Source organism: Scyliorhinus torazame, chromosome X (genome assembly GCF_047496885.1).
Source record: "Scyliorhinus torazame isolate Kashiwa2021f chromosome X, sScyTor2.1, whole genome shotgun sequence".
In the NCBI taxonomy this organism is placed as follows: domain Eukaryota; kingdom Metazoa; phylum Chordata; class Chondrichthyes; order Carcharhiniformes; family Scyliorhinidae; genus Scyliorhinus; species Scyliorhinus torazame.
This window is the reverse complement of record NC_092738.1, coordinates 30,568,657-30,585,334: the sequence shown is the minus strand read 5'-3', so window position 1 is coordinate 30,585,334 and position 16,678 is coordinate 30,568,657. Positions and strand designations below refer to the sequence as shown.

The following is a 16,678-nucleotide window of genomic DNA, read 5'->3' as shown; positions in this document are numbered from 1 at the left end:
TGATTTGTTGTGCTGGGCTGTATAAGTATAAGTAGTGTTATGTGTAATAAGGGGCTGTTTGGATGGCTAAAGGTAACTTTGTCTTGCAGGGAGCTGGTTAGAGGGGGGGGGGGGGGTGGTCTTTGGGGCTGGTTCTGTATTTTTGGGTGTCTTTTTTTCTAAAGTGGCTGTTTCTTCACTGTTTTTTCTGATGTTTGTTAACTGGGGAATGTGATGCTTTTAATATGTTTGTCCAAGTGGGGGGAGAGGGGAGAGAACAATAGGGAGACAGACTGCTTGGTGCCAGGGGCAGGCGCTATCAAGTCAGCATGGGTCAGCTGACTCTCGGAAGCGCAGTGGGGGGCGAGCAGGTGTCAAGCTGGAACTTGACTTGGGGGGTTGGGTTTCTAGTGTTGTTGCTGGGGGGGGGGGGGGGGGGGGGGGGGGTGCGAGGGGGAGCTGCTTTGCAAGGGGGTAGGTACATAATGGTGAGTGGGAAGCTGGAGGAGGTGCGGGTGGTACTCCGAATTGGGACGATGTGGAATTTATGAGGCAGGTGATAGGTAAGATCCCAGACTTAGTCACATAACCTGATCATGGGAGGAAATTTTAACACAGTCATTGATCGGAATTGGACCGGGCAAAATCCAGGACAGGGAGGAGGCCGGCTGCGGCAAAGGAATTGAAGGGGTTTATGGGACAGATGGGGGGAGTAGACCCATGGAGGTTTGCATGGCCAGGGGCAAAGGAGAATTCCTTTTTCTCACAGGTCCACAAGGTATACTCTCGCATAGACTTTTTTGTTCTGAGCAGGGCGCTAATACCGGAGGTGGTGGACACTGAGTACTCGGCAATCGCAGTGTCGGATCATGCCCCGCACTGGGTGGATCTACGGGTTAGTGTGGAGAGAGGGCAACGCCCACTGTGGAGACTGGATGTGGGGTTGTTAGCGGACGAAGCTATCTGTGGGTGGGTTAACAAGTCCATCCAGAACTACCTGGAAACAAATGATACGGGGGAGGTCTCCGCAGCGACGGTCTGGGAAGCTCTGAAGGCAGTAGTCAGAGGGGAATTAATCTCGATACGGGCCCACAGAGAAAAGGTGGAACGGGCTGAGGGGGATAGGTTAGTTGAGGAGATACTCCAGGTGGAAAGGAGATACTCGGAGGCCCCGGACGCGGGGCTACTGAGGGAGCGGCGGAGGTTACAGGAGGAGTTTGGGCTGTTAACCACAGGGAAAGCGGTGGAACAGTTGAGGAAGGCGGGGGGTGGGGGCGATCTATGAGTACGGGGAAAAGGCAAGCAGAATGTTGGCGCACCAGCTCAGGAAAAGAGAGGCGGCCAGGGAGATAGGTAAAGTAAAGAGTAGAGACGGTAATACTGTCCTGGACCCAGCGGGGGTGAATGAGATATTTAGGGACTTCTATAGTCAATCATATGAGTCGGAACCCCCGGCTGGGGTGGAGGGGATGAGGCAGTTTTTGGATCAGTTGAGGTTTCCGAGGGTAGATGAGGATCTGGTGGAAGGGCTGGGAGCCCAATTGAGATTGAGGAAATAATCAAGGGGCTGGAGGGCATGCAGTCGGGCAAGGCCCCGGGGCCGGATGGCTACCCGGTGGAATTCTATAAGAATTTTTCAGAGATAATGAGCCCACTGCTGGTGAGGACATTTAATGAAGCAAGATAGAAGGGAGTCATCCCCCCCCGCCCCCCCCCAACAATGTCGCAGGCCTCAATTTCATTGATCCTGAAACGGGAGACGGATTCGGAGCAATGCGGGTCATACAGGCCGATTTCTCGACTGAATGTGGATGCCAAACTGCTGGCTAAGATACTGGCCACAAGGATAGAGGACTGTGTTCCGGGGGTGATAGGGGAAGACCAGACGGGATTTGTAAAGGGCACGCAACTCAAGGCCAATGTTCGAAGGCTTTTGAATGTTATTATGATGCCCTCAGAAGGAGAGGAGGTGGAGGTAGCGATGGATGCGGAGAAGGCTTTTGATCGGGTGGAGTGGAATTACCTGTGGGAGGTGCTGGGAAGGTTTGGGTTTGGTGAGGGCTTTATTAACTGGGTGCGGTTGCTCTATCAGGCACCAGTAGCGAATGTGCTTCCGAACCAGCTGTGGTCGGGATATTTTGAACTACACCGAGGGACGAGGCAAGGGTACCCCCTCTCCCCGTTACTGTTTGCTCTGGCCATAGAGCCATTGGCCATGGCATTAAGAGCCTCTAGGAACTGGAAAGGGCTGGTCCGGGCAGGGGGGGCGGTCCGGGCAGGGGGGGCGGGGGGGGGCGGCACCGGGTCTCGCTTTATGCAGATGACCTGCTCTTGTATATTTCAGACCCGTTGGAGGGGATGGGGGAAGTAATGCAAATTCTGGAGGAATTTGGCAATATTTTGGGGTATAAATTGAACATGGGGAAAAGCGAGATGTTTGTGATCCGGGCAAGAGGACAGGAGAAGAGACTGGGAGAGCTGCCGCTTAGAATGGTAGGGAAGAGCTTTCGATATCTGGGAATCCAGATGGCCCGGGAATGGGAGGCACTGCACAAGTTAAACCTATCCCGGTTGGTAGAAAAAAATGGAAGGGGACGTTAAGAGATGGGACATGCTCCCGCTATCACTGGCAGGAAGGGTACAGACTGTGAGAATGACGGTCCTCCCCAGATTTCTGTTTGTCTTTCAGTGCCTCCCCATCTTCATCCCCATCTTTTTTCAAGCGGGTGAATAAGGTTATTTGGGGCTTTGTGTGGGAGGGTAAAACCCCGCGAGTGAAGAAAGTGTTGCTGGAGCGCAGTCAGGGGAGGGTGGGTTGGCGCTGCCAAACTTCTGCAATTACTACTGGGCGGCTAATACAGCCATGATTAGGAAGTGGGTAGTCGGGGAGGGGTCGGTGTGGGAGCGGATGGAAGCGGCGTCATGCAAAGACACCAGTTTGGGAGCACTGATAACGGCACCTCTTCCGTTCTCGCCGGCCCGATACTCCACAGGTCCGGTGGTAGTGGCGGCTCTGAGGGCAGTGGAGGAGATATAAGAGAGTGGAGGGAGCATCGATTGGGACCCTGATTTATAATAACCAGAGGTTTTTACCGGGTAGGCTAGATGGCGAGTTCCAGAGTTGGCAGAGGGCAGGAATTAGAAGGATGGGGGATCTATTTATAGACGGGAGCTTTCCCAGCTTGAAAGCCTTGGAGGTTAAATTTGAATTGCCAGCAGGGAACGGGTTTAGATATTTGCAGGTGCGAGGCTTCCTGAGAAGGCAGGTTCCGGCCTTTCCGTTTTTTTTTGAGTAGAGGTTAGGTGTGCGAGGTGCGCGGGAAGCCCAGCAAATCATGTCCACATGTTTTGGGCATGCCCAAAGCTTAGAGCTGGCGCAGACTGACTGGACCGAATGGCCTCCTGTGCTGTACTCTTCTCTGATTCTATGGTGATTAATTTGTGATCATGTATCCCATAATTTGTTCATTGGTGTACCGTCAATTACCACGAGACGAGAATGGTGGAACAATCGAGGCTTTATTGAACAAGATGTTGTGCCTCCTGTAGCTGGAACCAGAATGGCTGCAGCACAGGAGAGCATACACTTTTATACGCAGGCAGGGATTTACCATTGTACCTCTAATATATGGGCAGTGCCGTAATACATATAATATACCACTAGTGGTGTTCACCACATTCACCCCCTGTTTAAAAAAAGTCCGGCGGGGGTGGTGGAAACATTACAAATTAAGTCTGTCGGGGGCCTTGGCCCTCCTCCGCGATCGCCTCAGGCCTGGTGGTGATGTGGGCGCCGATGTGGTCACCTGCGACTACGTGAGCCTGTTGTCCTCGTCTTCGTCACCCCTGAGTGGATCCAGTGGGAGGACGGATCCTGCTCGGGTGGGGGCAGCGGTGAGGTTCGCTGGAGGGAGGGTGAGTGGCGCAGGGGTGAATCAGGCAACCGGGGGGGGCGGGCGGTGTCAGGTCGGGGGTCGTGGGCGGAGACCCAGCGGCTGCCAGGTCCCGGAGGGAGACTGTGTCTTGCTGCCCGTCGGGGTGTGCCACGTAGGCGTACTGTGGGTTTGCATGTAGGATGTGGACTTTTTTGACCAAGGGGTCCGATTTATGACTCCGCACATGCTTCCGGAGGAGGACGGGTCCAGGAACTGTCAGCCATGTTGGGAGCGAGACCCCGGACGTTGACTTCCTGGGGAAGGCAAACACACGTTCGTGAGGGGTCTCATTAGTCGCGGTGCAGAGGAGCGATCGGAGGGAGTGGAGCGCGTCAGGGAGGACCTCCTGCCAGCGGCAGACCGGGAGATTTTTAGACCGCAGGGCCAGCAGGACGGCCTTCCAGACCGTCCCGTATTCCCTCGCCACCTGCCCGTTTCCCCGGGGGTTGTAGCTGGTCGTCCTGCTCGAGGCGATGCCTTTGCTGAGCAGGAACTGACGCAGCTCATCGCTCATGAAAGAGGATCCCCGATCGCTGTGGATATAGGTGGGGAAACCGAACAGAGTCAAGATGCTGTGCAGGGCTTTGATTACCGTGGCAGCAGTCATATCGGGGCATGGGATGGCAAAGGGGAACCGGGAGGACTCGTCAATCACGTTCAGGAAGTACGCGTTGTGGTCGGTGGAGGGGCGGGGCCCTTTGAAGTCCACGCTGAGGCGTTCAAAGGGGCGGGCCTCAACCGTCAGGGGAAATACTGTGGACTGAATGAGTGGGCGGGCCTTGTCTGCATAATTAGGGACCCACTGGGCGTAATAGGAGAAAACCCCCAGGCATTGTTTCAGGGCCTTGGGGCAGTGGGGGAGAGGGAGTTCCAGGAGGGGGCGCATGCGGTCGGGGTCGGGCCCTAGGACTCCATTTTCCACGACGTAGCCAAGGATGGCTAAGCGGTTGGTGTGGAACACGCATTTCTCCTTATTGTATGTGAGGTTAAGGAGTTTGGCGGTATGGAGGAATTTTTGGAGGTTTGCATTGTGGTCCTGCTGATCGTGGCTGCAGATGGTGACATTATCTAGGTACAGGAAGGTGGCCCGCAGTCCGTACCGGTCAACCATTCGGTCCATCTCTCGCTGGAAGACCGAGACCCCATTAGTGATGCCGAAGGGAACCTTAAGGGAGTGATAGAGGCGGCCATCTGCTTCGAACGCAGTGTATTGGCGGTCCTCCGGGCGGATGGGGAGTTGGTGGTAGGCGGACTTCTATTCTACTGTGGAAAAGACTCGATACTGCGCAATTTGATTGACCATGTCGTGGATTGGATATGCGTGGGAGGTCAATGACCATCCTGTGCTTCTCCCCTGCCTTTACTACCACAACTTGAGCTCTCCAGGAGCTGTTGCTGGCCTCAATGACCCCCTCCTGCAGAAGCCGTTGGACCTCCAACCTGATGAAGGTCCTGTCCTGGGCACTGTACCGTCTGCCCCTAGTGGCGACGGGTTTGTAGTCCGGGGTGAGGTTCGCAAACAGGGAGGGTGGATCAACCTCAATGGTCGTGAGGCCGCAGACGGTGAGGGGGGTAGGGGTCCGCTGAATTTTAAAGCCAGGCTTTGGAGATGGTACTGAAAATCCAGGCCGAGCAACAGGGCAGTGCAGAGGTGGGGGAGGTCGTAGAGCCTGAAGTTGCTGAACTCTACGCCCTGAATGGTGAGGGTCGCGACACAGTACCCCCGGATTTCAACGGAATGGGATCCGGAGGCCAGGGAGATTTTCTGGGTGACGGGGTGTACCGGGGGGGAGCAGCGCCTTACCGTAGTGGGGTGGATGAAACTCTCTGTGCTCCCGGAGTCAAAGAGGCAGGTCGTCTCGTGCCTATTGATCTTCACTGTCGTCGTAGCGGTCGCGAGGTTGCGGGGCCGGGACTGATCCAGAGTGATAGAGGCGTGCTGCGGAAGATGCTGGGAGGTCCCAGGCTGGTCAGTGGTGGCGGAGGTAGCGGTCGGCGGCAAACGGTCAAGCGAGCAGCGGTCCTGAGGTGCAGTCCAAAATGGCGCCAAAGATGGCGGCGCCCACGAGCCGCACATGGCTTGCAGTGGGGAAGATGGCGGCGCCCACGGGCCGCATGTGGCTTGCGGAGGGGAAGATGGCAGCGTCCCTGGGTCAAGTGGGGGTGTAGAAATGCCGGGCCTGGAAACAGCGGCGACCGACCAGGCCTGGCAAACAGAAACAAAGTGTCCTTTCTTCCCACACCCGTTGCAGGTCGCGCTCCACGCCGGGCAGCGCTGCCTGGGGTGTTTGTTTTGTCTGCAAAAATAACACTTGGGCCCCCCAGAGTTGGCTGGCTGCCACGTGGCGCAGGCTTGCGGTGAGCTGGAGTTGGTAGCTGGTGGGGACCCACGATGCCCACGAGGGTGCCGCGTGGTCGGGGGGGGGGGTAGGATTGCACGTTACGTGAGGCCACTTCTAATGAATTAGCGAGTTGCCTAGGCCCCGGAAGATCGAGCGTACCCCCTTCCAGTAGCCGCTGGCGGACGTACGCAGACTTCATGCCCCGTGACGTAAGCGTCTCTAATGAAAAGTTTGGTGTGTTGGACTGCCGAAACTGCCTGGCAGTCACAGTTGCTACCTAGGATCTGCAGGGCCTGCAAGAAATCGTCCAGAGACTCCCCGGGGAGTTGCTGTCTTGTGGCCAGGAGGTGCCTGGTGTACACTTGATTCACCGGTTTAACGTAATGTCCTTTTAGGAGCGCCATCGCTTCTGAGTAGGTGGGCACATCCCGGATGAGGGGGAATATTTCAGGGCTCACCCGTGAGTAGAGGACTTGGAGCTTCTGCGAGTCCGAGGGTTCTTCAGCGGCTGCTCTGAGGTCGCCTTCGAAGCAGGCTAGCCAGTGGTCGAAGGTGGACGTGGCGTTGGCTGCTTGAACGCTCAGCTGCAGGCGATCAGGTTTGAAGAGGAGATCCATGTTTTGAAATCCTCTTTTAAAATCTTGTTCAATAAATTGATGTACCGTCAATTACCACGAGACGAGAATGGTGGAACAATCGAGGCTTTATTGAACAAGATGTTGTGCCTCCTGTAGCTGGAACCAGAATTGCTGCAGCGCAGGAGAGTATACGTCGCCTGCTGGGTGGAGCCAGCAGGCAGGGATTTACCATTGTACGTCTAATATACGGGCAGTGCCGTAATACATATAATATACCACTAGTGGTGTTCACCACATTCAGTCTGCCTGGAAATGGGCTTTTGTTGCTTGTAACTTAGATGTAACTTAAATGTAACTTAGAATAACTTGCTTCCCTGCTCCTGCATGTGTGCCCCTGGATAGCCACCAGGAGGACTCAGGCGTACTGCCCAAAGATTAACCTCCTCTTGCCCAGGGCTGCGGGAAGATTGGGGATTGAGCAGAGCACTGGATCGACCCATGTGCTCGCAACTTTGTGGCATGTTCGCGCTGTCACACCGAGTGCCCCTTTACCGCCGACCGGTAACCCGTTTTAACGCGCGACGTATATAAATGTCAAGGCTGACGAGCTCTCGGGGCAGTGTCACTGGAACAATAAACATCTTTATCTGCTTTCTTCCTGTGAAGGGACGCTCCTTTGGAATACAATGTTTCTATTCAGATTCCGGTCCCAGATTGAAGTCGGTCGGGGGGTGGGGGGGAGGACAAAATGAAAACAGGACGAAGCGTGAAATAAAGGCAGAAAATGCGAGAAATCCACAGCAGGTCAGTCAGCCCTTGTAAAAAAAATCGACGAATATTTCGGGTGTAGATATTTGGTCAGAATCCTAAATATGTTGAAGTGACAGTGACAGGATGGTGCTGAAATTGGGATGATCCCGCTTGCAACTTCCCTGGGTGTTGGAAATGTTAACACAGACTCCAGCACTCAGCCGGGAACCGACTTTCGAAGTGATTTGTGTGTGTGAAGATATGCTGCTGCCATCGCTTTTGCTAACTGCTCAGATTCCCCCCCGACATCCCTTCTCCAAGGGATGGCTTTACCTGTCTTGCTCTCGCCAGCTGCGCTGTCTCGATCTTTCCAATGGCGCGTTGGACGGTGGTGGAGAGGTCACTCTCGGTTGCATTGGGTGCGAGAACAGCCTCAGGAAGATTGGGGCCAGTCGCCTCCTCTTTCTTATCCATGCCGTTTGTGAAAGAAAAACGGGCACAGCAACCGAGATCAGGAGAGAGAAAATAAACCCTTTCAACGGTTCTGATATGAACGTTCCCTTAATCTTTTGCCCACCTAAGTGGCCGAGGGAGGTGAGGTGAATTCTCTCACCCGGGTGTTTCGGACACCTTTCGTGTCATGAATAAGCGATTGTTTACCCGGGTTGACGCCGTGCTGAGGGGGAGGCGGGGGGGGCTCAAAAATCGACCTCGACGTTCTGGGGGTGCATTGACAATGATTGACAAGGCCCGAACCCGACAGCGTCCCTTTTTTTCAGAAGGGTTATGATTAAATGTGTGTTTTTTTTGAGGGGTGGGTTGGGGTTTGAACCCTTTGACAGTAGGGGGGGGGAATGAACGAACTACAACTCCCAGGGTGCAACGGGCAGCCCCACGCAGGCGCGCGGAGAGCCTGGCTGGTGTCGCGCGCCTATAAATAGCGGCGCTGTGGACGGCCGAGCCTATTGTTAGACAGGTCGGTACATTGTAGCTGCTGAGAGGCCGGCCGGCCTGCCTGAAGCAAGTCCCTCACCCATTCCACCAACTTTACTAACCTCCTTTCCCGTGACCCCCCCTCCACCCTCTAACCCAAGCCGTCCCCTGCCAACCCTCCTCGAATTGCAACAAACCCAAACACCTCTACCAGCATCAAAAAAAAAGAACACTTTCTTTAACACGAATCTGTTTGCAACAAAAAAACAGGGGGTTGATTATTATATTGCATGAAAGGCTGTTGTGAAGGGAAAAAAAGGGACTCGCCCAGCCAAGCGCCATTTAAATCCCTGTCCAGCACTTAAATAGGAGGGAAAACTGCCGATTAGAATCGACATTTCAGGTAGGGGAATGCTTTTTTTCTCTCCTTGTTTGTGCATGATCATTGGTCCGTCATTAACAAGGCTGGCAGAATGCTATTTTCTGCTGAATGATTCGGCTGGCTGGAAAGCAGCCTTGACACCGTTTATGATGCGGTTTCCGGGATAGTCGCCGGTGAATTTTCGTCAGAACCAGTGAGCAGTTCATGAATTACCATCTCCTCCTCACTGCTCCCCATTTACCCTACTGAAGCGACATTGCCCTTTACCTACTGGTTATACAGATCAAATGCCAAAATCTAGTTCACCCACAGTTACAGTAAAGAGGGCCAACTGTAATATAGTGTGGGCACTCTGTAAATGGTACAGTAAAACATTCAGGGAATAACTTGCATCCAATGTTAATGCTTGCTGAACTCTGTCCTGTACATTATATATTTCTCCATACAGTCCCTTTTTGTTCTGCCTTGATTGAAATCCACAGCAATCTATTCTGTAACACATACTTACCATCAAATTAACTGATAGTAAGTAAATATGGAGGAGTCTTACTCCCAACTCTTCTCTTTCCCCCCCCCCCCCCCCCCCCCAGACACTAAAATTGTGTCATGGCACTTGTGTGAATGAAGTATTCAGCTAGTCTGGCGATGGATATATTCTACATTTTTAAATGATAGTAAAAATGTTATCGGTGTTGCCTAATCTGCTTTACATGTCTCGCAAAGAGGATGTATTTTTTATGATTTACATTCAATCCTATATGGCAGTGAATATTCTTTGTTATTCTATCAAAATTGGGATAAAAAAAGTTTTACTTGACTAAGTTGTCTCTGAATTAGATGGGAAAGAGCAACTTGTTTGAGATTTTGTGCAGGCTATCCTAATAAAGCTGGGTTTTGTTAATGGATTCCTGCCCCAGGGCAATGTACAGTTGTTGTAGTGTGACTGGAAACAAAATGGATACAATATTAATCATAGATTCATCTCCTAACACTCTGCTTTCTTAATCACCAAAGTGAAGGACAGTTCAGGAAAGAACCCCATTTTGAGAAGTTTATATGCAAAGATGTCTGCGTCTCATGGTTTCAAAGCACATGATTATTAGGGTCACTGGCTTAAGGTGTAAAATTGGAGAAAAAAAAGGGCTGCACGGTGGCGCAATGGGTTAGCACTGTGGCCTCACGGTGCCGAGGTCCCAGGTTCGATCCCGGCTCTGGGTCACTGGCCGTGTGTAGTTTGCACATTCTCCGTGTGTTGAGTTTGCACATTCTCCCCGTGTTTGCGTGGGGTTTGCCTCCGCAGCCCAAAAATGTGCAAGCTAGGTGGATTGGCCACGCTAAATTGCCCCTTAATTGGAAAAAATGAATTGGGCACTCTAAATTTATATTTTAAAAAAATTGGGGGGAAAAAGTGTCTTTAAGGAAATTAGGTAAGCATCTAAAGGGGAAAAAAATTGCAGGGGAAGAGAATGGGACTAGTTAAATTGTTCTTGAAACGATCCAATATGCGCTTGAGAGGCTGAATGGCTGCTTCCTTTAAAACCAAACATTTGTCCACAAAATGGAGTGTTTGTTATAATTGGTCACTGGTTTATGAATAAATCAAATTATGTTAATACGTGAAACACTGGGGTTTTTCTTTCTTTTTAATTTTTAGAATACCCAATTAATTTTCTCCAATTAAGGGGCAATTCAGCGTGGTCAATCCACCCACCCTGCACATCTCCGGGCCGTGGGGGTGAAACCCACGCAAACAAGGTGAGAATGCGCAAACTCCACACGGACAGTGACCCAGGTCTGGGATTGAACCCGGGACCTCGGCGCAGTGAGGCAGGAGCGCCAACCGTTTTGCCACTGTGCCGTCCACACTCTGATTTTTCTGATCAATCTTGTGGGGATTGTGTTGTATAATTCCATCCACCTTCTTATGAAAAATGCAAACCAGTAACCTTGCATGTCAACCTTTTCTGGCCATTAATAACATTTTACTAAGTTGTCGTAGATTTTCAGTCTTCCTGACTGAAAGCTGAGTAAGTAAATGGGAAGGTTTCTTTGCCCACTGTGGGAGCAGCATTGCCACAAAGACTGCAGCTGTTCAAGAAGGTCCACCAGCTTCTTGAGTAATTAGCGAGGGGTGATAAATGCCAACCTTTCCAGCATCGCCCATATCCCAAAAAGAAATGTTGCTCATCGGCATCTTAATTTTCTATTGCAAACTGGACTTGGCAGAGTTGAGGCAACAGGTTGTCTAGATGAGATTGATCTCTCTCACCTGGTAGATTTTAGTCCTCCTAAAAAAACAATATGTTGTTTTTCACAATGTGCTGCAGCGCCAAGGCACTCTTAGCCAGTATTTTTTTAAACTCCAGACTTAAAAAAAATAAATTTAGTGTACCCAATTCATTTTTTCCAATTAAGGGAAAAATGCTGCCCTAGCATCAATTAAGCCTACACATCTTTGTGTTGTGGGGGCGAAACCCATGCAAGCATGGGGAGAATGTGCAAACTCCACACGGACAGTGACCCAGGGCTGGGATCGAACCTGGGCCCTCGGCGCCATGAGGCAGCAGTGCTAAACACTGCGCCACCGTGCTGCCCTCTTAAACTACAGACTTAATGGCCATAAACCATCAGTACAAGTAAAATTATGTTCAGTAGACTTGTCACTTGTATTAAAGTTCTGTGTTAGAGTGTAACCAGAAAGAGAATGAGCTACAGCTGGCTGAATGCTTGCAAATCAACAACTGCCATTTATAGGGTGCCTTTAATGTCGGAAAACATCCCAAAGCGGTTCACAGGGGCAGAGTCAAAACAAAATATCAACACTAAATCAAAGGATATATTAGGAGGGGTCACTAAAAGCTTGGTTAGAGGTAAGTTGTAAGGAAGAGAGAGAAGGGAAATTTCAAAGCTTAGGGCCTAGACGGCTGAAGGCACGACCTCCAATAGTGGGTAAAGGAGTTAAAAATGCGCAAAATGTTCAGCTTTGACAAAGGGTCATCTGGACTCGAAATTTTAGCTCTTTTCTCTCCCTACAGATGCTGCCAGACCTGCTGAGATTTTCCAGCATTTTCTTTTCGGGGTTAAAAATGTCCAAGTTGGTTGAGCTTCAAGTTATATCTATTGCTGAAATTACTGGGCTCCTCTGGGCACATTCTCAAAAGGGTTCCTTTAGATTAGAAGCCTGCAGAACAACTTGCATTTATCTGGAGGATTGTGCCCAGTTTTGGTCTCCTTATTTGAGGAAGGATGTGGTGGCATTGGAAGCAGTTCAGAGGAGGGTCACCAGATTGATTCCGGGGATGAAAGGGTTAACGTATGCGGAGGGATTAAACTGTTTGACTTTATACACGCTGGAGTTTAGAAGGATGAGAGGGGATCTGATCGAGGTGTATAAAATACTAAAAGGAATTGATAAAGTAAATGTAGACCAAATGTTCCCCCTTGTTGGGCAATCTAGAACGAGAGGTCACAGATATAGGTTGAGAGACGGTAGATTTAAAACTGAGATGAGGAGGAACTAGTTCTCGAAGAGGTTAGTGAATTTGTGGAACTCGCTGCCCTGTAATGCGGTGGAATCTAAATCATTAAATGGTTTCAAGAAGGAGATAGATATATTTCTGATTTAAAAAAAAAAAAAAAACAGGTTAAAGGGATATGGGGAATAGGTAGGGAGGTGGATTTGAGCCCAGGAAGAGTTCAGGCATGACCTGATTGAATGGCGGAGCAGGCTCGAGGGACTGAATTACCGACTGCTCCTAATTCCTATGTTCAGTGTAGTAAAATCACCCAAATTGCTTCACAGGAGCATTATCAAGCAAAATTTAATATTGAGTCACCTCTAAGGCGATATCAAGATAGGTGACCAAAAGCTTGGTCAAAGAGGTGAAGTTTAAGGAATGTCCAAAAGGAGGGGAGAGAAGCAGAGAGACATCACGGGCACGATCTATTGGCACACTGCGGCCAAAACGCAGCGTGCCGCAACATGGCCGGTAAATGACGGGAGTCTCTGCTCCTGGGGTTTACCTGGCTGGCCACGCCTTGTGAGATCTAATGCAATCTCGCGAGATGTTGCGATGTGAAGCCTGCCCATTGTGGGCAGGATCATTTTTTGGCAAATCTGCACATTAGAACGAGACAGGTAGTCTTACTCTAACATTCAATTCCCTGAGGTAACCAAGACATTGGGATCTATTCCCTTCACCTTCGGGACCTCGGGTGAGCATCGTTCAGTACTGGTCTCCACAAACTTGAGATCAGATGGAATGGCGCTCGGGGGGGGGGGGGGGGGGGGCTGTCACCCCCCAGGGGATTGGAGGCCCCCAGGTGCATGCCCTCTGCGCATGGTGGTACCCTGGCACAGCTGGTGCCACCTGGGCACCATGCTACTGGCACCCTGGCAGTGCCACCTGAATACTGCCAAGGTGCCCTGGTGGAACTCTTGGGGGCAGGCTGGCAGTGCCGAGGTGTCAAGCTGGCATTTTTGTGCATGGTGGTGATCGAGTGAGGGGTGCCCTGCACGGGGGTGAGGGGGGCCCAGGGGCGTCTTTATAGTGAGTTGAGTTTTTGGGTGTAGTTCGGGGGTCACGCTGGGGACTCGAGAGATCGGGGCGCCATCTCCCTGCACTGAGAAGTTTCGGTAAGCGTGGCTCCTCAGTGCAGGAAATGGGACTAAGCGCGGCCTTAGCCACGCATTCCCTGCTGAGGCCTCGTATCTAACTGGAGTCACGTTAAATAGTGTTATGTTTCTCAGCGCACTGAGCACCGGGAAACACACAACTAAGCCCGCTCGCTATGGGATATTTGGTTAAATCGCGCCCCTCATCTGTGTATGCGATGGGGAAATTGCATTTATTTGGTATACTGACAGTTAGGAGAAATCTGTTGCTCAAAGTTTCTCCATTCAACTGCTGGTGAATGAAATGGAGAGATCAGTATCTTCAAACATTGAACCAGAAATGTGATGATGTTCAGGTGAGACAGAAGTAGTAAGTTGGTGCGATGTGTTGCTTTGGCGCAGAAAGAGTATGTGGGTGTTTACTGACAAATACTTGTTTGACAATTTTCTCGAGCTATGCAGCCATAGTGGAGATGTCGAGGCATGTCCTGGCACAGTCCAAGGAGGAAGAATTAGAGATCCATTAATGCCATTTGTGCTCTGCAGCACAATACTGATCTTAAGCAGTGTTGGGAAGAAGCAGCATGACCGCCTCATACCAAAATAATAAATAAGGCGCAATGCCATACACATTGCTAACCAAGACAAATGGCACTGTATATATTGCTTTGAATGCAGAGAACGTCTGTATTCAGTCCTCAAACAAAGACTGCAAATGAACCACTTTTGCAGCTTGCCGCCCACCTGATTTATAGGACCAAAGCATCCTCACCAACCTTGTCTGCTTTAACACCTATTTATCTATTGAATGTCATAGGAATGGGCAGGTAAAGTCATTGTACTCTTTGCCGCCACTTGGTTTGACATACAAAGCCTCTAGTGAGTCTTTTAAAAAAAAAAACTTTATTCATACAATCTGTAAAAGTACATTCCAAAACATTTCAACTTAAAGTTTACAGACAGTGCAATAACATTTGACTTGCCTCCATACAGCATGTTCCATTCTGAGGTGCCTCTGTACAATTTTAATATTTACAACATGCATTCCATGTCAGCCTTTGAGCCCAAGGGGTTCCACAAATTTTCCAGCCCCTGGATGTACTGTGGCTGAAAGGTCTTAGACAGCAAACTTTCCCAATGCAAAGTTTCTAGTTTGTCTGTCCCCGAGAGCACACTGTATCCATACAAGAAGTGAAATATACAGGTTTCCTTTTACCACTTTTGACCACTTTAGGCAAATGAGAAAAGGCTCTTGCTGTGCACGTCTCTCAATCGCATAGTTTACTTTGCATGCAAGGCATAAACTGGCTGATTGTCATGAATGGGTGCATCCACTTGCTAAAGTCCGGAGATTGTGTTGCAAGATGTCTAAGCTCCAATAGGCACAAGCAAGTAGCTGTTTAAATTCTTGTGCTGTGCCAGGGATTCTTCTTTTTGTTCCCTACCCCCACACAAGCTTTTGGTCCTTTAAATAGCTTCAAATTCTATTAATTTACAAAAGAAATCCAATCTTTATCCACTGCAGCAAGTCAACATTTCACATAAATGGCTTGAGGAGCAACAGTCCAGGCAGCATTTGAAAATTATTCATGACCCTTGACCTACCAAGTTAAGATTACTGAATAAAGACAATGTGCGCCAATATAAACTGCCTGCTTGTACAGACTCTTTGAACAAAGTACCAGATTAAGGGGTCAGAACTTTCTAACGTGTTGGGTGTTGTATTCTAGTCCCCCAAAGCTCTCTGATTTTCTTTCTAGCTCGTGAAAATGACCGGGCTGTTTAAGTTCCAAATCCAGCCACCACAGCAGATGATGACTGGCAGAGCTCATTGTCTCACTGACTGGCTCCATGGTCGAGGGATGTTGCATGATAACTTAATAAGTTAGTAATTGGGTCAGAGTTGGGTGCAGCCAAAAAACCATATCGTACAAATGTGTGGGCACAAACATTGCACTCCCTTCTGCCCTAGCATCTTTTATTTAAGAACTGGAAGCAAAATTGTCCATCTCCACCTCTTGTTGTGCCATCAAGCCTGCCTGCTCCACACTAATGATGGCCAGAGCACCATGACTAAACACTTCCTTTCCACCCCCCCCCCCCGCCCCCCCCCCCCCACCCCCCACCCCACCCCCCGCACAGCCAGCCATTAATCTTCTGAGACAGGCAAGAAGAACCCAGGCCAATAATGGCAGGAAAATACGCTCGAAATTTGGTTCTCATCAGTAAGGACAAACCAGCCTAATGCCATTTATGTAAAAAGTTCTGCTACTAAATTGGGCCAAACATTTGAAGTTCAAGTTTTGCCACTGAATAATGGACCATCTTCAGCTCTTCATGCACCTTTAATTAGTTAACTTAGCCAGAAATAACCAAAAATGGAGTTGACCGTGTGGTCTTCTCCTGCCCCCATTTCCTATGTTCTTATGCCTGTTCTGGGCTAGCTGCACATTGGGCCCATCTGTTCTATTCCCATTGACTTGACTCTAAAAGCAGCCCTGGACAAGTACATGATACGAAACGCAAGGTACTATTCTGGTGTTAATGTGTAGGTGTTTTTCTCCAATGGTTGATACAGTCAGCTGCTTTATTCATGCAAAGATCAACAATGAGGCTTAAGTGGTTTTGGTATTTTCTCTTAGAGAGTATTTACGTCACAAATAACGGTCTTTGTTCTTTTATATATTCCGTTCCCATTGCGCATAGCCCACACATTTGTATTGTAGGACACCAGAAGTATGATGGCTAGATAATAGTTCCTGATCTGTTTGAGCTCAGAGTCCTTGACATTTTACATCAAAGCTTATTTGAATTTTAATAGGAACCACTGATGCCCTCATCGATATTGGTTTGCGGGCATTGCTGAGCCTGGTCGTGTGAGGGAGGTGAATAAGCAGCCATTGATTTACAGTCATTATTCAGCAATGGATGATATTCTCAAGCTCAGTGATGCCTCTGTCCAGGTCTCCTGATCTCGCCCATATTGGCTGGATACAAGAAAAAAGGTGACTCCACTATTAGGTGCTTTCAATATTGCAGTCAGGCATATTTAAATTAAAGTGAATAACTGATAAAAGAATAACATCTCTATACACACTCTTTTTCTGTCTTTTCTGATGATCCTTGTCCATATTAAACAAATAAAACATTAAATGAAAGTCTGC

General features: G+C 49.7%; 2 protein-coding genes across 11 annotated transcripts in view; one reads left to right on the top strand and one right to left on the bottom strand.

Moving 5' to 3' along the window:
* Positions 1 to 8,231, bottom strand: part of LOC140405477 (uncharacterized) — a 40,949-nt gene extending 32,718 nt beyond the window's left edge. For 2 of the 3 annotated variants that reach the window (XM_072493951.1, XM_072493952.1), the window contains exon 1: positions 7,918 to 8,231. In XM_072493951.1, the coding sequence (XP_072350052.1) occupies positions 7,918 to 8,058 (141 nt within the window). In that variant the 5' untranslated portion in view covers positions 8,059 to 8,231. The remainder of the gene's footprint in view (positions 1 to 7,917) is intronic. The other variant, XM_072493953.1, reaches the window with a different exon arrangement.
* LOC140405478 (cysteine/serine-rich nuclear protein 2-like) overlaps positions 7,302 to 16,678 on the top strand; it is an 81,384-nt gene continuing 72,007 nt past the window's right edge. For 4 of the 8 annotated variants that reach the window (XM_072493965.1, XM_072493961.1, XM_072493954.1 and 1 more), the window contains exon 1: positions 8,556 to 8,920. The gene's annotated coding sequence lies outside the window, so the exon portion shown is untranslated. Of the gene's footprint in view, positions 7,639 to 8,555; positions 8,921 to 16,335; positions 16,520 to 16,678 lie in introns of those variants that run through there. The other 4 variants (XM_072493955.1, XM_072493958.1, XM_072493957.1 and 1 more) reach the window with 3 other exon arrangements.